The 27,954-nt window shown below is 34.7% G+C and overlaps 1 protein-coding gene across 1 annotated transcript; it reads right to left on the bottom strand.

Moving 5' to 3' along the window:
* Positions 1-23,936: 23,936 nt before the first annotated feature.
* Positions 23,937-27,651, bottom strand: LOC113291599 (F-box/LRR-repeat protein 10-like). Its single transcript, XM_026541118.1, has 4 exons — positions 27,328-27,651; positions 27,017-27,222; positions 26,089-26,182; positions 23,937-25,544 (listed from the first exon to the last, which is right to left on the bottom strand). Exons 1-4 carry the CDS (start codon positions 27,508-27,510, stop codon positions 24,012-24,014), a joined length of 2,016 nt encoding a protein of 671 aa, XP_026396903.1. The 5' UTR covers positions 27,511-27,651; the 3' UTR covers positions 23,937-24,011.
* Positions 27,652-27,954: the final 303 nt, after the last annotated feature.

Here is a 27,954-nt window from a genome sequence, read left to right as displayed (position 1 = left end):
TCAAAATCATAGCAAAATAGAAATCTTACACTAAAAACTAATAACAATTAAAATAAAACAAATACTTTACTCAGATCTAGTCCAGTACGGATTAAATCTGAGCAAAATGATGAAGGCTGCTTGAAGAGTTTTTAGGCTTTTTTATTTTTTCAAAGAGAGGAGAGAGATAGGCATATTCAACTCGGAAAAAAATGGATGTATCAAGTATACTTGAAACTTGGGACTGTGTGTGGTTGTATCACGATATTGTATGTTATCCCCTGAAGCTTTATCTTATGGAAAACATGGCTAAACACGGTGATTCCAGATTGGGTTTAAGGGATTGCTTGAATGCGATATTGAATCAACATTTCATTTGTCGTTCCAAAATTTACTTTTGGCGCAGCAGAATGAGCCATTAGATTTTATTTTAGAGGGTTAAATCTAATGGTTATGTTATATGCGCCCATCCACTAGGCGCTTCTAATATTATTAACCATTGGATTTTCTTTAAATATTAAAATCTAACTGCTTCAATCTTCTGCGCCAAACCGTTGGGTGATTTCTTGATTCAACCTTGAATAACGATAGCGCTTGGACCTTGAACTAAGGCGACGTGTCGCGTGTTGAATGTGAATGATGATGAGAGAAAGCCTGATAGGATATTGTTATCAGTTATGTAACAGTCTGATATAGACCGATACAATGGGACCGGAATCGTATACCATTAAAACCATTAGGTCTGACCGTGGTGGTGAGTATAAAATTCCGAAAGGAGATTTCTGTGTAAAACATGGCATAATACATGAAGTTACCCCTCCTTATTCACCTCAGTCGAGTGGTGTAGCTGAACGTAAGAACCGTACCCTTAAGGAGATGATGAATGCCATGTTAATTAGTTCAGGATTACCTTCGAACTTGTGGGGGGAGCTGTCCTCTCAGCCTGCTATATCCTGAACAGAGTACCTTTTAAAGGATCAGATAAAACTCCATATGAACTGTGGAAAGGTAGACAACCTTATTATGCATACTTCAAAGTGTGGGGGGTGTTTGGCTAAGGTTTCCATCCGTAAACCTAAAATAGAGGACCCAAAAATATAGCTTCGTCCATAACATTTACCGAAACCCCACTCTGCTAAGAAGCTTCATTTAGTGAAATGGACAAAGTCCGTCTGAAGCAGACTTGGGATCGTGCTAGTTTACCTCCGGGAAGTAAGACCATAGGATGTAAATGAGTCTTTAAAAGGAAACGTAAGATAGATGGAACTGTGGAAATATTATGAGGCTAGGTTGATATCTAAAGGATATAAACTAAAAGTAGGTGTACATTTCCTTGATTCTAATTCGCATGTGACAAGAATTACTTCCGTTGAGATGCTAATTCTTATTACTGCCATAAACAACTTAGAGATACATCAGATGGATGTTAATACAAATTTTATAAAGCCGTGAATTAGATAAAGAAATTTACATAAACCAACCTGAGGACTTTGTAGTGAAAGGTTGTGAAGACAAAGATTTCAAGTTGAACAAATCTTTGTATTGTTTTCAAATAAAGCACGTAAACAGTGACATGATAATTTGATCATGTGATAATGAGTAGTGGATTTAAGGCAATGAATCTGACAAGTATATTTGCAAGTAACTTGTTAAGGATGCCTATGTGATTGTATGCTTGTATATTGATGATATGCTAATATTTGATATAAACGTAGATATAATTAATTCCACTAAAACATACGCTGAATGATAACGTTGACTTGAAAGACTTGGACCTTATTGATGTAATCATAAGGATGAGGATTAGAAGATAATCTAACATTTAAAATCTTAGTCATTCTCATTGTGTTGAATTTGTGCTTATGAGATACAATCAGTCTAATTGTAAGCATGCCTTACTCCGTACGATTCTTCTTGTAGATTCGAGAAAAATAAGAGTAATGGAATATCTTAACTTGAATACTCAAGAGTTATAGGATGTCTGATGAATTTAATGAACTGTAAGAGTCCAGACATTGCCTATATTGTGACTAAGTTAAGTATATATACTTGTAGTCCAGAACAAGAGCATTGGGATGCGCTTAATAGAGTATTATGGTACCTAAAATACTCTATTACCTTTTGTTTTATTTATGAAAGGTATCTTGTTGTCCTTGAGGGACTTTGTGATGCAAACTGGATAGTTGACTCAGAGCTGTCTAAGTCTACCAGTGGATATGTTTTCACTCTAACAAGAGGGTTTGTTTCTGGAAGTTTTTCAGACAAACATGTATTGCTCAATTCATTACGGAATCTGAGAGTATTGCGTTAGATAAAGCACGAGAGGGGGCTGAGTGCCTAAGATGCTTTTTAGAAGACATTCATCTCTGGCATAGGCATGTGCCAGCTATATCTATACATTGTGTTATCCAAGCTATAATAGTTAAAGCTAAGTGATAATTAATCTCAATCGGCGTTATTTCCATTGATTGGCTAAAGTCATAGGAGAATTTCGCGCAACCTTTGACGAAAGGTTTGTACAAAAAGATAGTTAAAAATGCATCGAGGGGGTTGGGGCTTAAGCTCATATATTAAACTTACCATGAAGGATACTCAACCTTGCTGACTGGAGATCCCATGATCAAGGTTTCTAATGAGAAACTAATTTGTGGTGGGTAAAGGTAAACACTATCAGAGATTTTCATTCTCTGTCCCTTCCCTATGGTGTAGACGTGATAGTGTGACTGCATGTGGAGGGTGACTTTTTAATAAGTCTTAATGAGTTCTATAGTTTCAATTTAAGATTGAAGTGGGGTGTAGCAGTAAACACTCTTGATGGATATCACCTATCTGAATGGGGAAGTGGGTCGCTTCCTATGAGAATATGAGCTGATTCTCTAGAGCATTCTGAGAAACAGGAAAAGTCCAGGGCCAAAACGGACACAACAGCACGAGCTTGGCAGAAACCTTGGAGATCATGCGTGGTTATTATCGCGGATTACACCAAACGCTAGCAGTTCAAGACATCGCGTTCACTGTCTAGCAAGTAGTTCCAGTAATCTCTCACTAAGCAAATGTTCAAGACCTCATGGACACCTCTGCCTATAGTGGTATTTCCTGTTTTTCGTTTTTATCTATTTTTAATTCATTTTGAGAAAATGAGTTTTATGTTGTTTTTATGGTCTTGGTATTACTAGTTCTTAGGACCTAAGGGTCACTATGATTCACTAGTTCATGATTTTCCACTTTGGTGAAAGAAACCTTTAGTCTCACTTGTGAGAAACTAAAGATGAAAGCTCTCTATACTATTATGATTTATGCAATCCATAGTATGACCCTGGGATCAACACACTACTGTGTGAAGGAGAGGACGTTGAAATGGCTAGTATGAATTCAACATGCACGATCTGTTTGTCTGTTCAGTCAGTTCGGGTCCTGAGATTGGGTTGTTGATTTACCAAGATCTATATGTGTTTTTCACGTTTTATTGAGTTTTCATTCATGTGGGGGATTGTTGGAAAAACGATTAATAAAAATATTTTTTAAAGATTTCAATTTAGTGTTTCTTTTGTGAATGAAAACTTATTAGTCCCACATAGTGGAGTTTCCACTCTTTAGTTTTTTTTAAGAGACTACATAAGATTTTTAGTCCCACATAGGGGAGGAGATCTTCTTAACTTGAGTTTGTCAATTATATAAACAAATCCATTTCTTTTGTAAAAGTATGGAAAAAAAATGGGTTTCTCTATATTCTAGAGGGACCCCTATATGTTAAAGGGGTTGCTCTATATTTTAGAGAAAACATGGGAAAGGGGTTTCTCTATATTTTAGAGAGACCCCCAAGAAAAATATTTTGTATTGCTTTCTTTAGCATTCGCGATTTTCCTTAATGTTTTTTTCGGAGTTGCCAAGCTCAAGTTGAGCATCTACTACATATGCTAGTAGTAGGAGTATTAGGGTGTTTTATCCTGAAGATATCCGTCCTATGAGGGCTATAGCATCACTCTTGAGTGTAGCCGGGCGCTAATGTCTTAAGGACAGCGTGCTGAACACGCGACTCACTCTGTTTTCCAAAGTTTTTCCCTGTTGTTGTTGCGGAGATATGGGGAGCTTGTACATTTCGTCAAAGCAATCACTTCCACTATAAAGGAGCTAAGTATCAATAACTTTTTGCTTATTTGATTTTTCTTTGTTTTTGATTATTGCACCCAACACAACTAACGTGCAATTATTTTTCCTTTTCAGGTAAGAAGAAGATTCTAACATCGACCTTCCTCACATAATAACTTGAGCCTGCCGCGCTGCAAAACTAAAAAAAAATAAACTCAAGGGAACAAAAAATTAATGAAGTGTTTGATTCTAAATATTTAGTATTAGTATGACTTGGCTGTAATGGAATATAATGTTCAATTGAACTATAAGAAAACGAATTATTACATCTTAATCAATCAGCTGATGCCAGTTATGCCTTATCTTAAGAATTTTAAAAACGTGGTGAACTGTAATTGGGCATTTACATCATCATCTTAATTAAGATATACCATCCAAGTCTGCTTAGTCTACCCATGAATTTGGTCGCAACATGTTTAATTTTTTATAATCTTCCTTGTTTCAGCAAGATAAGATTTACATGTCACAGAAACAAAATTAAAGACATTTTTCGGAAATTGGGTTTTCAAAACCTCATCCTCGTGGACTTATTCAGACCCTTTAGAGAAGCAAGCTTGGATTTTAGGTACGCATCAGGTGAAGGCATATGCGAGCATTCCACGATTTGTGTGACTTTATGTCTAGCTGGGACGTGCAATAAGTTTTCGTGCGGGAATCTTTTCTTTCTTTTGTGGGTAAAAACTTTTAAAAAGTAAGAACATGGTATTGTTGACTTACATGATAGATAAGTCAACCCCCATAACTGCAAAAACTCAGAAACTCGGTTTCGCATTCATGGGAAAGAATCTTGTATTGTTGGCTTTGATGGTAATGATTCTAATGAAGTCAACTGCTGCCACCTTGATTCGTATGTATATTCTCAACATGAGAGAGCATATTCCCTTGGCAGACTCGCTCAAAAGTAGTACAACACAGTGTAGCCTCGCCTACAGCTCAAAGTGCGAGAACAGTAATTTGAGTCTAGTGCAAAATGCACACAATGGGCCTACCTGTCAAATATGTGGGTCGATGATCTTATGTCGAGCAAGTCTCCTCCGACCAGAAATATAAATTTATTAGATTTTAATTGAACCAAACAATTATGAATCATTCTAATGACTTATAGTTAACTAATAACTAATTATCTAATGATGTGTGCATATGTGGCTTACATAGACTGGTATTACGTAATGGTTTCCGTTAAAACAAACGGAAAGGTTGTGAATACCATCGAACTCGGCCGCCGGGTTGGTCGAAGAATAAAATGGATTTTTTTGATAGAATTAAAATGGAAGTGTGGTCAATGAATTTGATAACATTAATAAACTGCAAATGCTATTTGTTAATACGTTGATGCCTTTGTTTAAGGTAGGCAAGATGCATGTGGCCAAGAATACAATCTATGAAACTAAAATGCAACTTGTCGAATGGCGTTTTGTAAGGAACTAACAAAACGCTTAGGAAATTGCAATACTTGCAGTCGGAAAATTTAAGTTGGCTCTTGAATTACAATACTACGCAAAAATAATTTATTAACAGGAAGTTTGACGCCGGCTCTAATGCAAGCGAACAAACACAGTTTCGGTAGGCACAAACACAATTTCGGTAGGCACACAATCAACATGTCATGTTAACCTCCCTTATCTTCTAGCTTCGAACCCGCTAATTGTTGCTTAAGTGCGGTCCTCGTACTAATAATTATGGGGCAGCAAATTTGTTAAAGATATATACCATTTTTATTAGAGTATAGCACCCGTATGCAAGTAGCCGAGGTTATCCTACAAAGAAGAACCGAGGCAACCATGGAGTACAATAAACACGTACACAAAAGTGAGTCAAGTCAGTTTACTAAGATCCTGTAATCTAGCTAGGTAGATACATATTACCTGGTCAAGATAGGTAGTTTTTTATTATCTTTAGTTTTATCCTATTATCACTATAAATAGGAATCACATTATGCAAATGTAATCATCTCAGTATGTACTACTGTTGATCAATAAACAATCATCCCTACGAGGTTTTATCAGTGGATGTAAGTCGAGTGACCGAACCACTTTAATCACGTCTTCATATTAATTTTGGTATGTAGATTTATTTATTTTGTTTCATTTCTTTATCATTGATTCATCCTAATATTGTTTGTCTTGATCAATGATATCCATCTTAAATTTGATCTACATATCAAAATTTAAGATATGTAGATCAAATAGAAGCCGGTTGAGTCCGAGGTCTCATGGAGATGGAGTGCAGAACTCGATAACTAGTAAATACCTGATTAGCTAAAATAAAATCAGCTTGTATAGTTATCTCAAAATGGAATTGAGGACTATCAAGTGGTCCGATGGTTCTCAATGTACCCTATCTCCCTCTCATTAGAGAGATAGAGAGTTTGAACTTTGAACCCCGTAATTTTTAAATAAACTCTTATTTGAAGGAGTTTGGATGTAGTTTAGGGACCATTATTTTACCTGTTAAAATAAATAAATTCAAAATGGAATGAAAATAATTAACTGCAAATACATATAGTCCGGGCCAAGGGGGTCGTATTTCTCATAGCCTCGAAATGAGAATTTACACATTTGATATTTAGAGAAAGGTCTTACCAACAGTTGCTGGCAAAATTTTGGTCTATGTCAAAAGTTATCGAAGTCGGGAACCCATCTATATTTGTTGGATTTGATCGATCCATGTTTGATTCGTTTTTTGTCTTTTTTTTTTAACTGTAAAGAGCAAAATATATTAAAGAAAGGGGCCATTCAAGGTGATAAAACTACAATGGCTCAAAGAAGACCAAACGACCAAATCTGTCAAGGACGGTTAACAAAAGCATCCCAATTACAGATTAAAATTGAAGGAGGGAAACTATCAAAAGTCTTAGTATGAATCAACCAATTGAACATGGTGTACTTAACTGGAATGATAAGTTGCTTACTGCTCCCACATTTATTCTTGAAACACCTGTTATTTCGTTCTTGCCAAATAATGCACCAAACTGCAAAAGGTAAGAGAACCCAAATCTTCTGTTTTCTTGAACTAGTTTTCACAACTCTTCAATTCTAGATTGTTCCGTTAATAGATTCAGGGAAAACCCAATTTAAACCTAGGCTATCAAAGAAATAGTTCCATACCTTGGTAGTAAACTTGTAATGAATAAATAAATACGAGTTTGTTTCCTGTTCCGAAGCACAAGAATGACAAAGAGGAGATTTTTTTTTTGTTATATTTATTCAACTTAACCTTACATGAATGATGATTATTACTAATACCAAAAGTTATGCAAATATAAAAACAAGATGTAAAAGAGTTAAACATTTATTGGGATACATAAACCAAAAAATATCCCAAACTTGAAACTAACAATCAAAGGAAGAAAACATTGAAGAACTTTAGGCTAAATTTATACTTACCATGTTCAAATGATAGTTATTCTCTTGACTAGGTGACTCGGTCAAGTTTGAGTTTCTTGTAAATAGCTCGTCTCAGCGAGATCCGAAACCTCATTTCACTCTACGATCAAGACCAGGAAACTCACACAAAACTTAGCCGTCTCGGGTGAGATAAACTTCAATGAGCTTAGGTTATTTGTAAACTCATCATTAAGATGATTTACATTGAAACCCATAGTATACTATTAATATATTCAAATAGAATATTATGTTAAACATTTTGTTTTATTTATAATTTAACTTTTTTTTTGATCAACAAAGTTTTTTTTTGATATAAATAGAGAGATTGTACAAAAAAAAAATTGTACCACCCATAAAAGTTATACGAAAGAAAAATAAAAAAGATAAACGAAAGTGCAATTCAAAAAAAAAACACAAAAAAACAAAATCAAAAGGATAAAGAAAAGTGCAAAATGGTAACAGACTACCATATTGCTTAATCAGTGTGGATCAAAGGTGATACCAGCCTAATTTTCCATTATATTACTTTTCTTTTTAAAAAGACACAAGCCTCGTATATTAATTAATGTAGCCGATACAAGATCACGATCATTACAAGAGACGTTACAGTTTATATCGGCTAAAAAAACAACAAAGATCAAGAAGATTCAAACATTGTTACATGATTTTATCCAAAAATAATAATTATAGCATTCAACTTTTACTTCCGACTGTACCATTCTAGTAAACCAAGAACAAAGTAACATGGATAGCTTAAATGGCCAAACTTGTTATGTCTGCAACAAAAACAAACTACACCTAATTGAAAAATGTAGAAGTGTAAGGATCATCAGATGATCCAGTCATTTCTCAGTATTTTTAATCCAAAAGTGACTAACTAATCTAACTAAACAAAAGTACCTAGGGTTTACTAGATCAGTTGGAATCATAATGAAAAAGTATAAATCGGTCTGAATCTATTTATGCGTCGGAGTCTTGGTTGCTGCTATTTCTGTTGGTGTCTTGGTGATTGTTGGTGTTATCTTGGTACATGTTGCTACTGCTTCCATTGTTGGTGAAATCTTGATTGTTTGTGGAGATCTTGATTTCGTAGCGGATGTTGATGATTTTACCAATAGAGATATAATTCTTTTAGAGTAAACCGAAATCCAAATTTTCAATTTCATCACCATGAATTAAACCCCACAAAAAATCAGAGAAAATCTCCCAAACTAATTAACCCAAAACAATAAAAGGAATCTAAATCTAGTACAAACCGGTTGAAACAAATGATTAAAGGATAGTTGACCTTTAAACCAGTTTAACTCACATGAGAACAAATCGGAGCAGCTGCGGCTTAAAGGATTAGAGTTTCTTCAATCGTATGTGTGAGCTATAAAAAACCAGGCATCTCAAACTTTTTTAAAACTAAGCACCAAGTAAAAAAAAAATAAGATAGTTGACCTCCTTCTGAACTGCTGGTAGAAAGTGTTGCCTAAAATTTTCGATGTGAAAGACTCAATAAAACTAAATGCCATTCTTGGAATTAAAGTCTCTACAACTAGAGAAGGGAGTAAATTATCTCAAGAACACTACATTAAGAAAAATTTAACAAGGATGACAAGAAAACGGTAAGAACACCTTTAGATCACAACATCCATCTTAAAAAGAATTTGGACAAAAGAATTAGCCAATCAGGATACTTTTTAGAAGTTAAGTGTGTCTAACGGATACAAGCTAGATATAACATGTGCAGTGAGTAAACTAAAGGTTTATGAGTAACCGTGGTGAAACTTATTGGCGAACCCTAGGAATAGTTTTGAGATACTTGAGAAATACAAATGAGTGTTGTTCGCATTACACAATTTATGCAGCAGTTTTTGAAGGATATGTTGGTGCAAATTGGACCTCATAAATCGATGATACTAAGGCTACTAGTGGCTCGATTTTATTACGGACGGGGCATCCATATCATGGAAATCATGTAAACACACGTTTATTTTTAGATCAACAATGAAAGATGAATTTATTGCTTTAAACAAAGCATTAGAAGAAGCAGAGTGGCTTCTTCACTCCCTGTAAGATATACCAGTTTGGCCTAAGCCCATGTCGGCAATAAGCATATATTACTATAGCCAAACAACTATAACAAAGGCTCATAGTAAATGTATAATAGTAAGTGTCGATATATTCGTAGATGGCATGAACATTAAACAATTTCTCTCTAGTGGAATAATAATTGTAAGTTATATAAGGTCCAACAATAATCTAGCGAATCCACTTACAAAATTGTCATCCAGAGAGGTAATAATTGATCATCGATAGGAATGTGATTATTACATGAAAATGAAGAGTAAGTTACGGCAGTAACCCCACTTAGCAATTAGAGATCCCATGGTCTAGATTTAAAATGGAAAAATAAGTTATAAAATACTCGCCGGAAACATTGATAAAGATTATTCTTTCTTCCATTTTTAGGATGAAACTATGTTACCTATCAAGTAATAGGTTGAGAATTTCTCTTAGTGATTCCTACATATCTTAGTCAAACTAAGAAAAGTATGGAAGGATATTTTGAAATAAGAGGTCCCTACATACAGTGTGAAGTGGGGCCACTTTTGTGATGATTACAAGGCGATGTACTCTAAAAGCGCTCATGGATTCCAACATTATTCATGGACGAAATTAACACAATCAAGAACCAATGAAGTAAGGAAATAGGTTACATGATATATATTTCATGGGCTTACACTATAATGTTGAAAAATCCAAGACATCGCGTTCACTGAGCAACTAGTGAGCCCAGTAGTATTCATTAAAGAAGATTCAAAGGAAAAATCTATCTTTTCTCATGGGTTGTGCACGATCTGTTTGATAAATTGTTTCAATCAAATTCATTATGGTTTGAGGAAACTAATAACCGTGTGTTGTGTGTTAGTCAAGACAACCAGCATACATGACTATATAATTATATTCTAACAACTATTATGAATAATCCCTAGTAGTTGAATCCATCTCTAATCTAAGTAAGGTCCAGAAAGATGTCTAAACACTTGTGTTGCTTCTGATTTGTGCAGGTTCGGGTAGTAAACCTCGGTATAAACAAATAATTAAGTTCTTGTATCTTTGGAAAGGATGGCATTATTCTTTTCGGGTTGGAAGATTCTAATATAGACCTTCCTCATGTTAATTTGCGCCTGTCACTAAAGTTACAAAACTAAAACAAATCAAGGGAACAAAAATAATAATGAATTGTTAGGATTCAAAGGGTAGTAAACCTCGGTATAAACAAACAAATAGATCTAGTATCTGTGGAAAGGATGGCATTATTTTTTTCGGGTTGGAAGATTCTAATATAGACCTTCCTCATGTTAATTTGCGCCTGTCACTAGAGTTACAAAACTAAAACAAATCAAGGGAACCAAAATAATAATGAATTGTTAGGATTCAAAATTTGATTCTAAATAATTAGTATGACTTCACCGTGATAAATTATGATGTTTAATTGAATTGGAAAAAAAAGAGTGAATTATTACATTTTAATCAATCAGTTGATGCAAGCTATGCCTTGTTTTTAATAATTTAAAAATATGGTGAATTGAATTTTGGCATTTACATCATCATCATAAGGTATACCATCCAAGTCTACCCATGAATTTGGCCGCATAATGAAATATAAACATGTGTTTAAAACTTTCAATTAAACGATTAACAATAACAATAAATTGCAAGCATCATTTGTTTTAATTTTCTAGTGTAATTTTTTTTGTTTTTTTGGTAGAGAGATAAGATTTACTAGTCACGTGAAAATAATTTTAGGAAATTTGGTTTTCTTCACGGAGGTTTTCAAAACCTCATGGATTTAATTAGCCATCTTAGAGAAGCAAGCTTGGATTTTAGGTACATAGCAGGTGAAACATATGTGAAAATTCCACCATCTATATGAATTTAGGTGAAGTTGCATGGGACGTGCAACAAGTGTTTTCATCGGGGCATATTCTTTTTCTCTTATGAGTAGCAATAAGAAGTAAGAACATGGAACTGTTGACTTTCATGGTAAACAAGAAGTCAACTGCCTAAACTGCAAAAAGCTCAAAAGATCGGCTTACATTCATGGGAGGGAACCTGGTATTGTCGACTTGGATGTTAATGAAGTCAACCACCCCATCGGAAAAGTGTATATTTTCATGGGATAGCATATTCCATTGGCAGACACGGGTGGACGACAGTGAGCCTTTTACATCTCAAAGAAGCTACATTACATGTAAACGTTTGTATCTCTTTTTCTTTTCTGTTTAGACATTAACATGAAATGAGGAAAAATGCCAGAAAAGTTTGAATCGGACTCCAATTTGTGTCAAGTTCAAGATGCACATAATGAGCTCATCTGTCCAATTTGGGAGTCAATGATATTACTGTATTTAGACGTGTAAGTCTCCTCTGACTAAAAAAACAAAATTTGTTATATTTTAATCGAACAAACAATAAATTGGTAGTACTGTGAACTAGTAGATTGGTATTATGGTTTGTGCTAAAACATACAAAATGGTTTGTTTTAGCTAAATGATGTGATATGGACACGTCGAATTTGTTGGAGTTTCATGGATCGAGAGAGAAGGAGAGAGAAAATCAAAATTAAGAAAAACAAATAGCTACATACATATTTTAGCTTTGTTTAGAAAAAAAAAGGAAGAGCTTCTGTTTTAGCCCTTACAGGGTCTAGAAAACCTCTTGAGTGAAAACACAAACCGGAGAAAAATAATTAAATAAAAAGTTCACAAACCTTTTATATCCTTCAAACTCTGTCTCTCCCTCAAGTAAACATATATATTTTTTTTAAATACGTTTCATATTATGAAACTAATATAATGGCATTATTGATACCTACTATAAAATAAAAATAAAAAATAAAAAAAACATGTATGTTTTACTTCACTTTCAACTTTACTCAACAAGTTGAAAAAAATGAAATAGGAAAACTTCACCCAGTTTACAAAACCAAATACTTTCTAGGCATCTGAATTGGTCTTCTTCTCTCTCAAAGAAAAACTTTTAATTTTACTCTCTAATTCTTCAAATTCACAATTTTCACTCGAACAACAATCTCAAAAATCTTTACTCACAATATCTCTCTACTCTTTACTCATAGAATCTCTCTACCCTCTCTCTACCGCGGATCTTATACCATGCTGGAGTTTCATGGATTGAAAGGAGTAGAGAGAAAATCAAAATTAAAAAAAACAAAGAGCTACATTGTTATTGATCTGGTTACATTTTTGTTTCACTTACAACTTACGTACGTATAACCAAATCAAAACTTTGTGGGCGTTCCCACTTAACATGCTACTGCACTTCTTAAACAATCGGAACCATTCCTATTTCTAGCCGTTCTCCATAACAGATCGTGGGGCACGACCGATTAATAAAAAAAATGATGCAAACACTTAATCCTATAAAGTAAGAACATTATAACCTAACCAAAGTTGCATCAATAATTTTAACACTCCCCTTTGATGCAAAATCCTATGATATCTAGTTACACAACTAATCCTATAACATCCAGTTACGCAACTGCGAAGAAAAACGAAGTTTCTAAAGAACTTCTGTTACGACATTGCTTGTTTGCTTTACTGTACCATGTTGATTGATTCTTCAACAAAAAGGATTTCTGGTTTCATTTAAGGAGTCCAAGAACTCCATAATACATACCTCTTCAAATGGACGTCGGGTGATAATTCTTTATCACAAAACAAAAACAAATCATTAGCAAGCTAGAACTACGTTCTTTTCACATGTTTGTTAATGTAAGAAACAAAACCAAACTTGTAGCATCACAACTAACAAATGTCTTCTCAAATACATTAAACAGTCCTGAGCGCTTTGCAAAAAGCCGGAACTCCATCTTCAAAATGGTCACTAAGACCAAATAACTAACACTTCGAACGCAGCGAAAATACAAAATCTTAAGCAGGTGATTTAAAGAATCTTAGCTGAAATAATTGACGCAAACCAATGCCTTTAGCACTAACATTTTTTTTTCCTTTTAACAGGTTAATCGAATCAGCCATTATCGAAAGTAATACTTCAAACAGAAACTAACACAAGCATGTCCTCGCAACACTTGAAGAAGAAAGACACTTGAAGACTATCATTAATAAATAAAAAACAATCCAAACTTTCACTTTAAACTTCTGAGAAGACATAAAATCAATCATAACTTGCGACGAAGACTCAAAGTAAACAATACCTTTCAAGTTTATTCTAGCAACCTCTTTGAGTAATAAAAACAAATACATTGTGGACAAAAATCTTGAAGCAAATAAATTATACCTCAAGCACCATATTACACAACCTCTGAGCAATCATATCAAACTTTTGCAAGAAAAAATAACTTGAAGATAACAATATGATACTCCAAAAAAGAGAGGAAGAGCTTCGCTTTTAGCTCTCACAGGGTATATAAAACCTCCTGAGCGGAAAACACAAACCGAAGAAAAATAATTAAAAAAGAAGTTCACAAACCTTTTATATATATCCTTCAAACTCTATCCCTCCCTCAAATAAACACACATATTTTTTTTAAAAACGTTTCATATCGTGAAACTAATATGATGGGATTACTGATAGTTCTTATTACCAGAAAAAAAAAAGAAAAAAAAAAGAAACATGTATGCTGCACTTTACTTTCAACTCTACTCAACAGGTTGATAAACTAAAATAAGAAAACTTCAATAAAACCAAATACTTCTGACAATTATTATAGGGAAAGCTGACTATAGTCGATTAATATTTGATTTTATGGTCAATATGGGTAGAAACATGAATTCTAAAACCTATTTATTTTTATTATCACGATTTCAGCTCAAGCTATAACACTGTTAATCACATCTCTTTTTGAAAATAGAGATATCGTTGAATTCAAGGTTCTAATCTCGATCATCATGATTAAAAAAATACAATTTACGCATGGTTTGTTCATGAAATATGTATTGATAGAGCATAAAAGATTAGATAAACACCAAGTTGCTACGTAGGAACAAAATAATTAACCATGCCCGATTCTAGGTCAGTTAATATAACAATGCAATCCAGATTATTCAGTATACTTTTATTTAGTACATTATCTTCTAGTAATCTACAATATTATTGGTTTTGGATTGACACAAAGTGATGATTCTTTTAATATGTAAGATAAAGCCGTTACATGTTAATCAAAAAGAAAAAAGAATCGAGTTTTATCACCGATATTTGTTCTCATATACAGATTTTGCATGCAGATATATTTTATTGACCAAATCAATGAGCAGTTAAAAGGTGATTTTTTTAAACATTTTGTTTGCTTAGAAACAAGATCTTTTTGATGCAAGCACTTTTTGTACAAGACGAATAGATATGCTAATCATTAAAGGAAAGATGTCATTTCTCGACTGCTCATTGATGGTTGTCTCGTTACAGTTTGAGAAGGAGTAGAATAAACTACTCACAGATTGTTTTTCTTTTTACCCATTAATTGACACTAGGTCATCTCTCATTGACTAAAAGTAAGCTTTCCCCCTAGTTTTTTTAGCTTTCTTAATAACAATAACCATACTTTCTAGGCATATGAAATGATTTTCCTCTCTCTCAAAGAAAACTTTTAATTTTGCTCTCTAGTTCTTCAAAATCACAATCCTCATTCAAACAACAATTTCAAAAATATTTTCTCAAAATATATCTTTACTCTTTACTCATAAAATCTCTCTACCCTCTTTCTACCCCAGCTCTGATACCATGTTGGAGTTTCATGGATTGAGACAGAAGTAGAGAGAAAATCAAAATTAAAAAAAAAACAACAAAGAATTACATTGTTATTAATCTGGTTACATTTTTCTTTTAGGGGTTAGTTCAGTTGGCCAGGAGCCTGTCTCTCAAATATGATATCAGCAGATCGAGTCTCCGCTCAAGAGTTTAGAGATCTCGTGAAATACTCATCTTATGTAATTTAAAATTTAAGTTCTTAATGTATCTTTTTTCCTATTAAAAAAAACTGGTACATTTTCTTTCACTTACAACTTCCGTGTTTATAACCAAAACAAGACTTTTTGGGTATTCCCACTTTAACACACTACTGCACTTCCTAAATAATGGGAACCATTCCTTTTTTTTATATACTAAAGAGTGGATTTATTGATTAACTGTTGTAAAAAACCTAATCTTCCTCAATATATTTGGAGATATCAGGAGGAAAGTTGGAAAACATAAGAAAAACTTAGGGCTTCAAGTCTTGCTTTTCTTGCTAGTTCATGAGCCACACCATTACCTAGTCTATTAACTAACTTGCAAAACCAAAAAGAATTACTTGAAAACTTGTTCTTGATAGCTGAAATAAAATGTTGATTAATCCTGTGCACTTGGGATTCTCCACTGTTAACAGAGTTCACCACATTTTCATAATCCATTTCAAAGATAACTTTGTCATAACCACACTCCTCCATCCAATCTACTGCCATGATTAGAGCTTTGCATTCAAAATGTTCAGCTCCCACATCTGCCTCCACTTCTTCCTCCAGTTGGAAGCCTTTAACTCCTACTGCATTTCCTGCATGATCACGCACAATTAGTCCAATGCTACTTTTCTTAGTTTCAGACATGTAAGAGGCATCTATATTCAACTTAAGAAATCCTTCCTCTGAAGGGATCCATTCCTTGATGAGAGTACTGCATTGTCTATTAACAGTAGTAGGAACAACAACATGATTACAAAGTTGAATTAAATGTTGTATCCTAGAGAGAGTACTGTTTTTATTAGGATCAATATCCTGAAAAATTAGATTGCACTTCCAAATATACCATATAATGCACATTAACTTAATCACATAATCCTCATTTTTGTTACTATTATGGAGTTCTTCACCTGCAATGAACCAAGATGCTACCCAAGATTGAAATGAATTATATTGCTGAGTATCAATAATAATATCAACATTTAAGGCATTCCAGATGGATCTAGCATAGTCCCACCCAACCAGAAAATGATTAATAGTTTCAAGACTATGATTACAAAACTTACAATGTGACTCAACTTCAGGGTTATAACTTGCAAGTTTGACTCTAACAGGAACAATGTTTTTTAAACATTTCCAGACAAAAAGTTGTACTATGTGAGGTACTTTATACTGCCATAGATGTTTCCAAACATCTTTAGGAATGTTATCTCCAGCAATGGCATTATTAACAGAACTAGCACAAAGAGTATTGTAAGCACTCTTTACAGTGAAAATACCTTTTCTGTCAGGTTTCCAAATCAAATAATCTTCACCAATCGAAGGAATATGCATATTTAGGATAGCAGTAGAAGTATCTTGATTAAAAATAGAACATATTAGCTGCTCATTCCAGATTCTAGTACCAGGTAGAAAAAGATCAAAAACAAGAGTATAAGATAACATGCTAGAAAGACCCACGGTTGGGACAGGTGGACTTTGAAGCCAATAATCCAATTATCAAGCCAAATGTTAATTTTAATACCACACTGAACTATCCGCATAGAGTATTGTTGAAGAACCTCAATACCAGAGTAAATGGTTTTCCAAAGCCATGAAGAATTATCTTTTAACTTATCCAGATGGAGTAAACTGCCATCTTTACCATATTTGGCTCTAACAAGTTGCATTCAAAGAGAACTGTCATCATTACAGGCCTTCCATGCTAATTTAGTTAGCATAGAAGTATTGAAATGTTCAAGGTTTCTAAAGCCTAGACCACCCAAAGACTTTGGAATACTCATATTATTCCATCCTAGTAAACAAAGGCCTCTATTACTACTGTGTCCCCACCAGAATTTTTTTTAAATAGCATCCATCTGATCAATCAAAGTTTTAGGAATTCTAAAAAAACCCATCTGGTAAGTAGGTAAGGCATTTAACACATGTTTGACCATAACAGTTCTAGCAGAGCGATTCATAATTTTTCCTTTCCAAATCTTGAGTCTAGAACCAAAAGATTGAACCAGTGGCTTAAAGGCTTTGGTTTTATTCCTTCCTAATAACAAAGTGACACCTAAATAGGTATCACTATCCTTCATTTCAGACATTTTGAGTTCTCTAGCAAGAATTTCTTTTGTACTAGGACTAAGATTATGACTAAAGTAAACACTTCACTTATTCAAGTTTAGCATTTGACCAGACACACTACCAAAATAGTCAAGAGTGTTCAAAATACCAGCAATATTGTACATATCAGCTTGAGCAAAAATAAGAATGTCATCTGCAAACATTAGATGGGTAATACCTGGAGCATTCCTAGCTGCTTTAACTCATGAAATTTGATGATTAGTCTCAGCATTTAATAACAGTCTAGATAAGAATTCCATACATAGGATGAAAAGATAAGGTGATAGGTGATCACCTTGACTAATTCCTCTAGATGGATTAAACCCATGAGTAGAGACCCATTTAAGAGAACAGAGATGCACTGATTTATATAACCACGGAATTGCTCATCAAAACCAAAAATTTTAAGAACTCCTAGCAGTAAAGGCCATTCTATTCTATCAAAGGCTTTAGAAAGATCATGTTTTAAAGCCATAGTGCCACTGGGACCTTCTTTATGCTTCATGGAGTGAATCATCTCATGAGCCACAATGATGTTGTCATGAATATCTCTACCTGGAACAAATGCTGCTTGATAAGGAGAGGTCAGATGTTTTAGGTGAGGTTTAATTCTATCTGCCATAATCTTAGAGATAACCTTATAAATAGTATTGCACAAACCTATAGGTCTGAAATCTACAGGTTTAGTAGCATTATTAGTCTTAGGTATCAAACTAAGATAAGTTTTGTTGAAAACTGTTGGCATGAAACTTGTTTCAAAAAAACCTTGAATAACATTCGTAACATCTTGCCCAATAATGCCCCGATTGTATTTGTAAAAACCAGATTGGAAGCCATCGGGGCCAAGTGAGCCCCAAGCATTCATATGTTTAATGGTTTCAAAGATTTCATCACTAGAAGGTATTCTATTGAGCTGAGAATTATCTTGAGCAGTAATAACAGTGGAAATGATGTCAAAAGTGGTATTAGTAAAATTAGGATTAGAAGTTTTACTTACCTAGCAAGCATATTAGCAATATCATCACTATCATTAAACCAGATACCATTATCATCACATAAGCAGTCAATATTTTTCCTGAACATTCTTCTATTAGATAAAGTGTGAAAATATTTGGTATTTTGATCCATTTCTGTAATGAAGGTGTCACCTGATTTTCGTTTATAAAACTCACCCTTAATGTTAAACCATTCATCTAATTTTCTAGTGAAAGTAACAATGGTTTCATGCTGAGCCCCAAAATTTATGTCATTTTGAGTTGTCTCAAGTTGAGTTTGTAAGTTATTAATATTTCTATCAATATCTCCAAACTCAATTTTATTCTAGTGAGAAAATCTTTTCCTTGTACTATGTTGTTTAGTAATCAGTTGAAACCTGCAGACCCAGAAACATTAGTAGCCCATGCAATAGAAAATTGAGTTTTAAAAACAAAATGTTTCATCCACGTGGCAAAAAAATTTAAAAGGCCTCCAGGTATTTCTACTAATAACTTGTGGGATTAATAAGATAGGACAATGATCAGAACCATCTTGAACTAAGTGCATAAGCTTAGCTTGGGGAAAAAAGTTACACCAATAGTTGTTACCTATAACCATGTCTATTCTGGATTTTCTACTGCCAGTCCCAAAACTGTTACTAGTCCAAGTGTAATGTTTACCACTGTAACCTATATCCATAAGGCCACAAGTATTAACCTTGTCTTGAACATACCTATCTTCAATAGAATAGTTAACAGCTTCAGATATGTCATGCATATGGAAATTCAAGTCACCTATTACTATCCAAGATTGCATGATATTTTCACTAATTCTTAAAAGAAATTCCCATTGTTCTTGTTCTTATCAAAATAGGTGGATCCATACATAAAAGTAATAAGGACATCTGGCTTACTAGGATCTATTTTGGTGACAACATGCATCATATTTTTTGAGACATCCTGTACTTCACAATATATTCCATCTTTCCACATTAGTATTAGACCTCCAGCTAGACCAACTCTATCAATATGAACATAATTGCAGTAACTTAGAGAATTTGCTAAGGATACCATTTTATCACTACCTATTTTTGTTTCAGAGAGAAACAAAAAATCAGGGGAGTGTTTTTTAACCAGAACAAAAACTTGATCTCTGGTGAATTTTTTTGCTAGACCTTGAACATTCCAAGCTAGGACTTTCATATTTGCAGGAATATTTAATAATAAGATAAAGAAATAGAAAATTCAGATTGTAAAGCAAAGGATAAAGTTTTAGTTACCAATATTGCAGTAGCCTCATTCATTTCATGAGAGTACTCTCTTGCAGGTAGTTCTCCTTCCTCAGCCAAGTCATGCTCCATCCCATCAAAATGTTCCAATCTATTAGATGATCCAGTATTAAGACCCGTAATGTTTTTGTGAATATCATGAGTCTTTAAGACATGACTTAGAGTGACTTTTGTCCCATAATTATCTTGTTTATCTTCACTTCTTGATCTCGTAGCTCTTCTTTCTTCTTCCTGTTTCTCATCCTTTTCTTTTTCTTCAAGCTGTCTCTGACTTACTTCACATACCCTTTACAACAGATCAAAATCTTCAGTAATTTCAACACCATACGCTCTTGCAAGATTATGGAAATAAGTAACATATTCTTCATTTGTATATTTTCTAATCTTTAAATCCAATGCAGTGTTTTCACATTCATCATCATTATGGTCTATAGTGAAACATTCTTTGTAGAGAAGATGAAGCTGTCTTTCCCAATGATAGTGAACCCATGTAACCCCACCAGAAGCTGTATTCCACCATCCACCTCTGTGCATAGGTTTCTTAAGATCTATTTTGACTCTTGCAGTAATCATTGAGCCAGCCACAGGTCTACAATTTGCTGGTTCAGTTTTAATCTTTGAACCTAATTCAACTAGAGCTTCATCAATAACCTGAACCGAGTAATGTTCAAGAAGAATATTTTTGAACTGAACGTTCCACTCTTGATGAGTAAAAACTTGATCCTTTACAGCAATGGAGGGATCATATTTCTTGAGGTTCAGATGATACTTCTTAATGTTCCAAGGACCTTTCTTAAGAATAGCTTTAACAACTTCATTTGAAGTGAACTTAAAAAGAAAAATATTCTTATTCAGAGCACGCATATTCAAGATTTTGTATTGCTTCCACAGTTGCATGACTTCTTTCCGTATTTCATCTATTTCAAAAGTATCTTTTGTGAAAAGCTTACCAATAAGAGAATTGCTCAAATCTTCAGTTGATGATGATATAACTCTACTCGAACCAACAACTTTCCTGATTTGTCTTGCATTGATGCGAAGTTTAGTTGCTTGCATCTTTGAGGTAATTAAAGAAACCTGAGGGTTTGAAGATGAAGCCATAGTTCTGATAATCAAAAATTAAGACTTAACTTTAGGGAAGATGATAAGAAAACACTTTGGTTTCTCCGTGTTATATTGTTGAGAATTGTATATAATATAACCAAATTTAGTTATACTGGTATAACTATTTTGTGAGGAATTAGGAAAGGATATATTCTTTTGAGCTGGAAAGGTATAGGTAGAATTGAATGAGATAGAGGTCAATTGATACGTAATCAATACCAGTTTACATGTCCACCAATTACGCTGAGTTATAGGGGGAAACTTTGAATTTTGAAAATTTAAATTTCCAGACTCGCACCAATGAATTGGAATGTCGAACCCGTAGAAACTTGACTCACTAGAATCATTGGGATCATAAACATGCTCTAAACTGAAATACTGGATCATACTGATAGAAACCATGCTTTTGTTGATGGGTCGCAAAACTGCTAAAGATGAAGTCAGAACTATTGTTTGGTGCAACGATAAAGTTGACAGAAGAAGATATCACCATGCCAAAGTCCAAAATTGGATGCCTGCCATGATGCTTGAAAGAGATCCTGCAAAAGATTTAAAAAGCCATTAGGAAGATGAAACAAGCTATTTGAAAGATGAGACAAACAAATAGAAAAACACTTAAACAGTAATATATGAAAAAACTTAGAAAAGAATAGAAGAAAAACTAATTAGCTAAAGGTGTTGATAGAATCATGTTAAAAAGGATTCGAAGAGAAAAAAAATCAGATTATTGATATAAACATTGAGAAAATTATTAAGAATTTTGGAGCTGAGTCAACTCAATTTTCGCCCGATTCGCAGAGCCCTCGCATATGTATCAAATCAGTCAGGAACCATTCCTATTGTCTATCCATTCTCCACGATAGACCGTGGGACACGACCAACTAATAAAGTTATAAAGAAAATGATTCAAACACTTAATCCTACAAAGTAGGAAAAGAACAACCTAATCAAATTTGCGTCAACAATTTTAACAGGTTTTGTCTTGAAAAATAAAATGGAAATGTGGTCAATAAACCGAAACCAAAGTTAAAATAGTATATGCGCTAATGCCTTTGTTTAAGTTATAAACAGGCTGCATGTGGCCATGAACACAATCTATCTATGAAGTTAAAACACAACTTGTCAAATGGCCTCTATAAGCAAAACGCTTAAGAAACTGCGATGAATTTGTTGTCTGCTCAAAACTTCTTAAGTTGGCTCTTGGAACTTAATTAACTGAAAGAAACTTGCCGCCAAGTCTAATTGCTAAATGCAAGCAAACCGAGTCTCGATAAGTGTACATCTTCGAAAAGGAAATGTGAAAATCTGTAAAGAAATTAAGCAAAGGATCGTGAGCCTCACAACATGTCACGTTAATCCTCCCTTATCTTCTTGCTTCGAACCCGCTAATTGCTGCCCAAGTACAGTCGTCGTACGACAATTAAGGACCCGGTAAATACATTTATAATGTACATATATTCAAAAGCCGTTGAATCCGAGGTCTCATGGAGACGGAGTGCAGAACTCGAAAACTAGGAAATACCAAATTGACTAAAAATAGGATCTAACCTGTTCAGCTAGTTGTTTCAAAGTGGAATGAAAATAAATTAACTGCAAATAAATAGTCCGTTTAGATAAAGAGTCATTAGACAGAGAAAAAAAAGGCGGTCATTAGATTTCTCATGACCTCGAAATGGAAATTTACCTGTTCAAAAAGTGGTTGAGACTTGTGAAATAGCAGCAGTCCAAGTTGATATTTTTTTAGTGTCTGTCGACAACTTTTCTAGTTAAACCTTATATGTCAAGTGAAACAGTGGTTAATGTGGGCATATTCTCATTATTATTCTATATATGAGGTCTATAAGCACAAAGGATTAAACTAATAAGATAACTAATGGACCATAATACAGCAGAAAACGGCCAGTCAAAATACTAATAAACAATGTGGAATAAACCAGTTCCAGTATCCTACCTTTGCAAGTCATTCGGATTCCTGAAATGTCAAAAGTAATATGTTTAACGGTAGCTCAAGGAAATCCGGCTGTCGGACTTGTGAAGCTGTAGTCCTACCGAAGTATACTCAAAATTTGATCGGTGATGTCTTGACAATATCGTCGAATGACTCGAATTTGATTGAGGGTTTAAGCATAGATGTTAGCTAAAGATTTTTTTTTGTGAGTAGGAGTTGTTAATTGGTTACTAGCATGGACCATGGTTTGGTCAAGTTAATGTATTATATTGTCAGGATATAAAGTCTAAGACAGCCTAAATGGAAATGCTTGAGATTATCCCGATTGCATTAACACATATATGCTGAATAGAAGACGGATCCAAATCCAATTGGCACCCCACCGACGCCTCTACATCAATCGCAAAAACTGTTTGATTCTTTCTCAATGCACGAGCACGACAGGAACGCTACTAAGCAAGCCCAATTTAGCCTTCAAATTAACATTGCGAAGTGCGAACGATGTTTTAACAACACCTACTAAAGCTTTTTGTAGCGTTGGACTTAAGAGACAACAAAGTTTAGGAGTACTATTGGTATTGGGCTAACCATTCGTGACTCAAAATGATTTTGCAGGAGGGGCATCAGAGGCAGACAAATCTATGGAGGATTATGGAGGATTACATGCAGGACAAGCCGAGTGCTTGGCAATGAGATGAAAGAAGCTATCCCGTGGGTGCCTTGAGGCAAATTGGGGCTCAAAATCTAGTCAAAAGGTCTAGTTTTTTTTTGGAGAACCAATCATGTAAAAAGTCTGTTAACCAATCCATAACCAAAAACTCAAATTACCCGATAAAGAAAAACACACAGAAAAATTTGAATATGGGAAAATAAATTGTGTATTTTCAGATAAGCTTATTCTCTCTTACTTTAAAGCTAAGATTAGAAGCACACAAATTAACAACTAGGAACAGAAGTTTTTTTTTTTTTTTTTTTTTTTTTTTTTTGAGATATCTGTTTTGAAACAAATGTGTTTCAGAGTTTCTACAAACAAAAGTTTAAATAATGTCGGGCATAACGCCACAACAAAGGGTTTAAAATGTTTTAAACAATGCTACAAGAGAAGATATAACTTATAACAATTCCACCATTTCATCATCACCATTATTAATCTCAACTGCAATTTCTGGACCACCTTCACCCTCGTAATCCTCATTCATCCCGCCCTCACCATCATCATTTTCAAAATCGGTCCCATAATCAGTCCCATTCTCACCTTCAAGCAGCCATTGTTCAAGCTCATCTACTTCTTCACGATCATGCCTGTACAACCCCTCTGAGCTATCCCAGTGACATATTCCCAATTCCTCACCGCGACAAGCAATGTGCAACAACGGCCGACTCCTTTTTAGAGCCTCCACCATAACTGCATTTATACTACCTGTCACTCCAAACCATCTCAACCTTGGGAAGTAGGGCTTCTTCAACCACCGAAACGAGAGTTGTGTAATTCCCCTGCATTCATAAAGATCCATCAACCTCAAGCTACTCCCGTGCCACCAACCATCCTCAACTTGCATCGAAGCCAATGCCATCACCGAAGAGTCGCCGATGAGCGGACACCCCCGCATACGTAATTCAATGATCCGCGCCCTAGTTTTAGCAAGTAACAGAATCCCGTTGTCCGAGAAATTAGGAAGATAGGAGAGGTCTAAGTTCTGCAATGATCGAACAGAAGAGCCCTCAAATATAGAAGAAATACACTTGTACGTAAGTTTCCTGCAACCTCTAACAGACAGAGAGGTTAACGAACTCAGTACTCCCTCTCCCAAGTACGACAATCCTGTATCAGTAATATCAGAGCCATCTAACAGCAACGTCTTCAACTTAAGAAGAACACTAATTGCTTTCAGCGATTCGTCACCTAGGTGTCGACATTCTCTCAAGTCTAGAACATTGAGATCCATGTTGTATGCTAAGCACACGACAGCATGGTCGGTTAAGAGATTGCACCATCTCAAGCTAACATTCGTAAGAGAGAGAGAGGTTGCAGATATGTCATGGAAAACCAAATCTGTTAACTGGGTTCCACGGGAGACCCTCAATTTTTGAAGGTTTGCACATGAGTGCAATATTGCCCTGAAACCTGAATCTGTAACACGACAGAAACCACCAAGAGAGATGCTTTCCATATTCGAGCACTTATCTGCCATGTAGAGAATACCAAGGTCATTGACTCGCCTGAAGTAGGTGCGGAGATATTGTTGACTCCGGACCAAGGAGAGATGCTTTAATCTCCCATGCTGGTTAATTCTTTGAAGACCAGAGTTGCTGAGGTCGAACGAGGAATTTGGCTCTATGACAGGGGTATCTTGAAGATCCAGATGAGTTAAATTTAGCAGACATTCACTAATCGTACCAACTAAAGTATCTGTAACATAATCTACTGTAATACACAGCTTTTGGATGTTGGGCAGCATGGGTGTCCGCATCTCAGATGGGAGCAGCTGCTGCTGACGTTCTGCAGTGGGGCTAAGTATTTCACTCATCAGAATTGAAGAGATCTCACCAATCTCAAGATTTACAAGATTTGGCGAAGCAAGTGTCCATGCTAGAGCAGAATGATCCGGCAGAAACATCGAGATATCAAACATCAGGCTCAGTGACTACAATGGTAAAAGAAATAATAACAAGCATCAGTCAACTTATACAGCAGAACAATGTTTAAAAGATCCTAAACAATTCAATCACAGTGTTTAAGAGTAACCTTGTACCCCTACTTTTTGCGGTAACCTACAGAGTACTGAGTAGGTATCACGAAAATTCCAGAGGATATTATCAGAACATCCAGGTGCTTACAACACCAGATTGGCAAACACAATTTACTATCTACCTCTTCTGAGTAATATTTTTTCGAGAGGCCCATAATAAACTAGATTACCAGGAAAATGGCTCAACACTAAGACATATATACATATATTTGGTTATTTCTAGAACTGCGTAAGGCTAAACAAGAAAATTGAATTCTTTATAGCATCATTAAGTTTATCCTTTTTATACACTATAGTGCGGGCATTTGCGACCAGGTGGGCCTAGATGCAGATTACAAAACATACGGAACTACGTGAGACGAATGTATATTCACCCAAACATTACAAAAAAAGTACCTTACAATGGATTTTATAAAGAAGTGATGAAAGACAAACTTACTTCTAACTCTGAACAACCACAGAGTAATTCCTCCAGATCAGAAACCCAGATACTTCGCCCTCTTTTCTCAGCCACTAAACCCAAGTAGAGAGACCTGAAGTGCAAAGCACCAAAAAAAGAAATGATTAAATTTCAAGTAAACTGATGCTCTGGTTAACGATCATGTAGATACAGTGAATAAAAGATACGGCCCCACAACTAAGTGCAGAAAAATATAGGCAGACTCATGAAAATACATCATATACAAACGCCATCCATCCTGTTAACTCAAATGTCAAGTTTCCTAGTGATTGTCATTCCTCCATATTCACATTAAAAAAAAAAAAAACACTTCTTCTTAGCTCGGGAGTCGGGCAACACAATGTTTTATCATCATCATTCCATCTTAGTCTCAATGAAACAAGATCAAATCCAAGAACTCAAATTTGTTATAAGTTCATGAATTCAATAAAAGATGTAACCCGCCCGACAAAGACAGAGGATAAAACCTTTAACTAGTAAAGATTCTCACAAGGCATTTTTTAAATTTCACCCATATGTTGTATATCATGTTAACTCACATCTCAAGTTTCAAGTTTCGAAATCCCAAGTGAGTGAATTATCAATTTAGCTATACATGCTTAAAGCAGTAACCATCTACTTTACATTCGCTTCTGGCTAAAAATTTTAGTATCATCCTTACTCCGATTTAACTACGAAACAAAACATGTGTACACATTAACTTAGTCACTTATTTCCAAGTATAGGATCCAACACTTCATAATTTGAAGTTTCCATAATCAACGATCCCAAACAGTTGACACCATGAAGTCTTAATGTTAAGACATGTATTGTTTATGAGCATCATTCCATCAGATTTATCATATTTGAAAATAGAAAGTAATAAATATGAAATTTAACAAGAGATCAGCAGTGTTAAGAAACAAACTTAAGATTGCTGCACTGAAATCCAATTCTGGAAAGCAATTTTCCGCTGAAATCTTCACAGTTATACAGATAAAGCTCCTCCAAAGAAGGTTTCAGTAAGCAATCAATAGCCTTATCATCAAGTCGTTTACAGTCAACTCTAATACTTTTTAAGTAAGGATTTGTAGGCAATAGAGGAGTCAACTGCTTCATTGGAGGTGCTATATCCTGAAATCAAAAATCATGTAAATAACAGTTAATATAAATTAAAAGAAGAAAAAAAAACCTAGATTTGACATGATTAGAGGAACAGAGTAAAGAGGTTATACTTACAATGAGATGGAAATTAGGGAGAAACGAAAGGATTTGAGAAGCACAAGCATTAAAAGTTTTACAAGTAGAAGCAACAGAACAGATCGAAGAGACATCTAGTTTGGTCATTATTGAAGCTAAAAGTACAGATGGTAAATACTCTAAGGTTTGACCTTCTGGTGCTGTGGATTTTGTCATCTCCATTTTTGTGATTTTTGGTGTTGAGATTTGAGATTTGATTCAAGCGGGGATGTGATTGAAGAAAGAGGAAATTATAGTCGGGTACAGATTGGAGATGGTGGCTGAATGTGTGACGAAGGAGGTGGATTTTATTCGATTGGTGATTACTGATTCGGTAGGCGGTGGTGTATTTTAGGTTGGTACGCCTAAACTCGATCCCGAATCCCGATCAGGGAATAAGGGACTGTTTGGAGATGCAATTATACATGACACAAACAATGTGGTGGTTAGTACTGTTTCCCGAGTCCACGAACCCTTGCATCTTCTTGTGCTTCCTTCGAATTGTGTGACTATTGACTAGGCTAGTTAGTGGCATAACTAGGGCAATTTTTATGAGATGGGCAAATCAAAGATTTGTCCATTTAGATCCATTATGACTCAACAAAAGAGAAAAATGGTTGGGTAATT

The sequence above is a fragment of the Papaver somniferum genome, chromosome 1 (assembly GCF_003573695.1).
Source record: "Papaver somniferum cultivar HN1 chromosome 1, ASM357369v1, whole genome shotgun sequence".
Taxonomy (NCBI): Eukaryota; Viridiplantae; Streptophyta; class Magnoliopsida; order Ranunculales; family Papaveraceae; genus Papaver; species Papaver somniferum.
The sequence above is the reverse complement of the archived record's forward strand: the minus strand, read 5'-3'. Positions and strand labels throughout refer to the sequence as shown.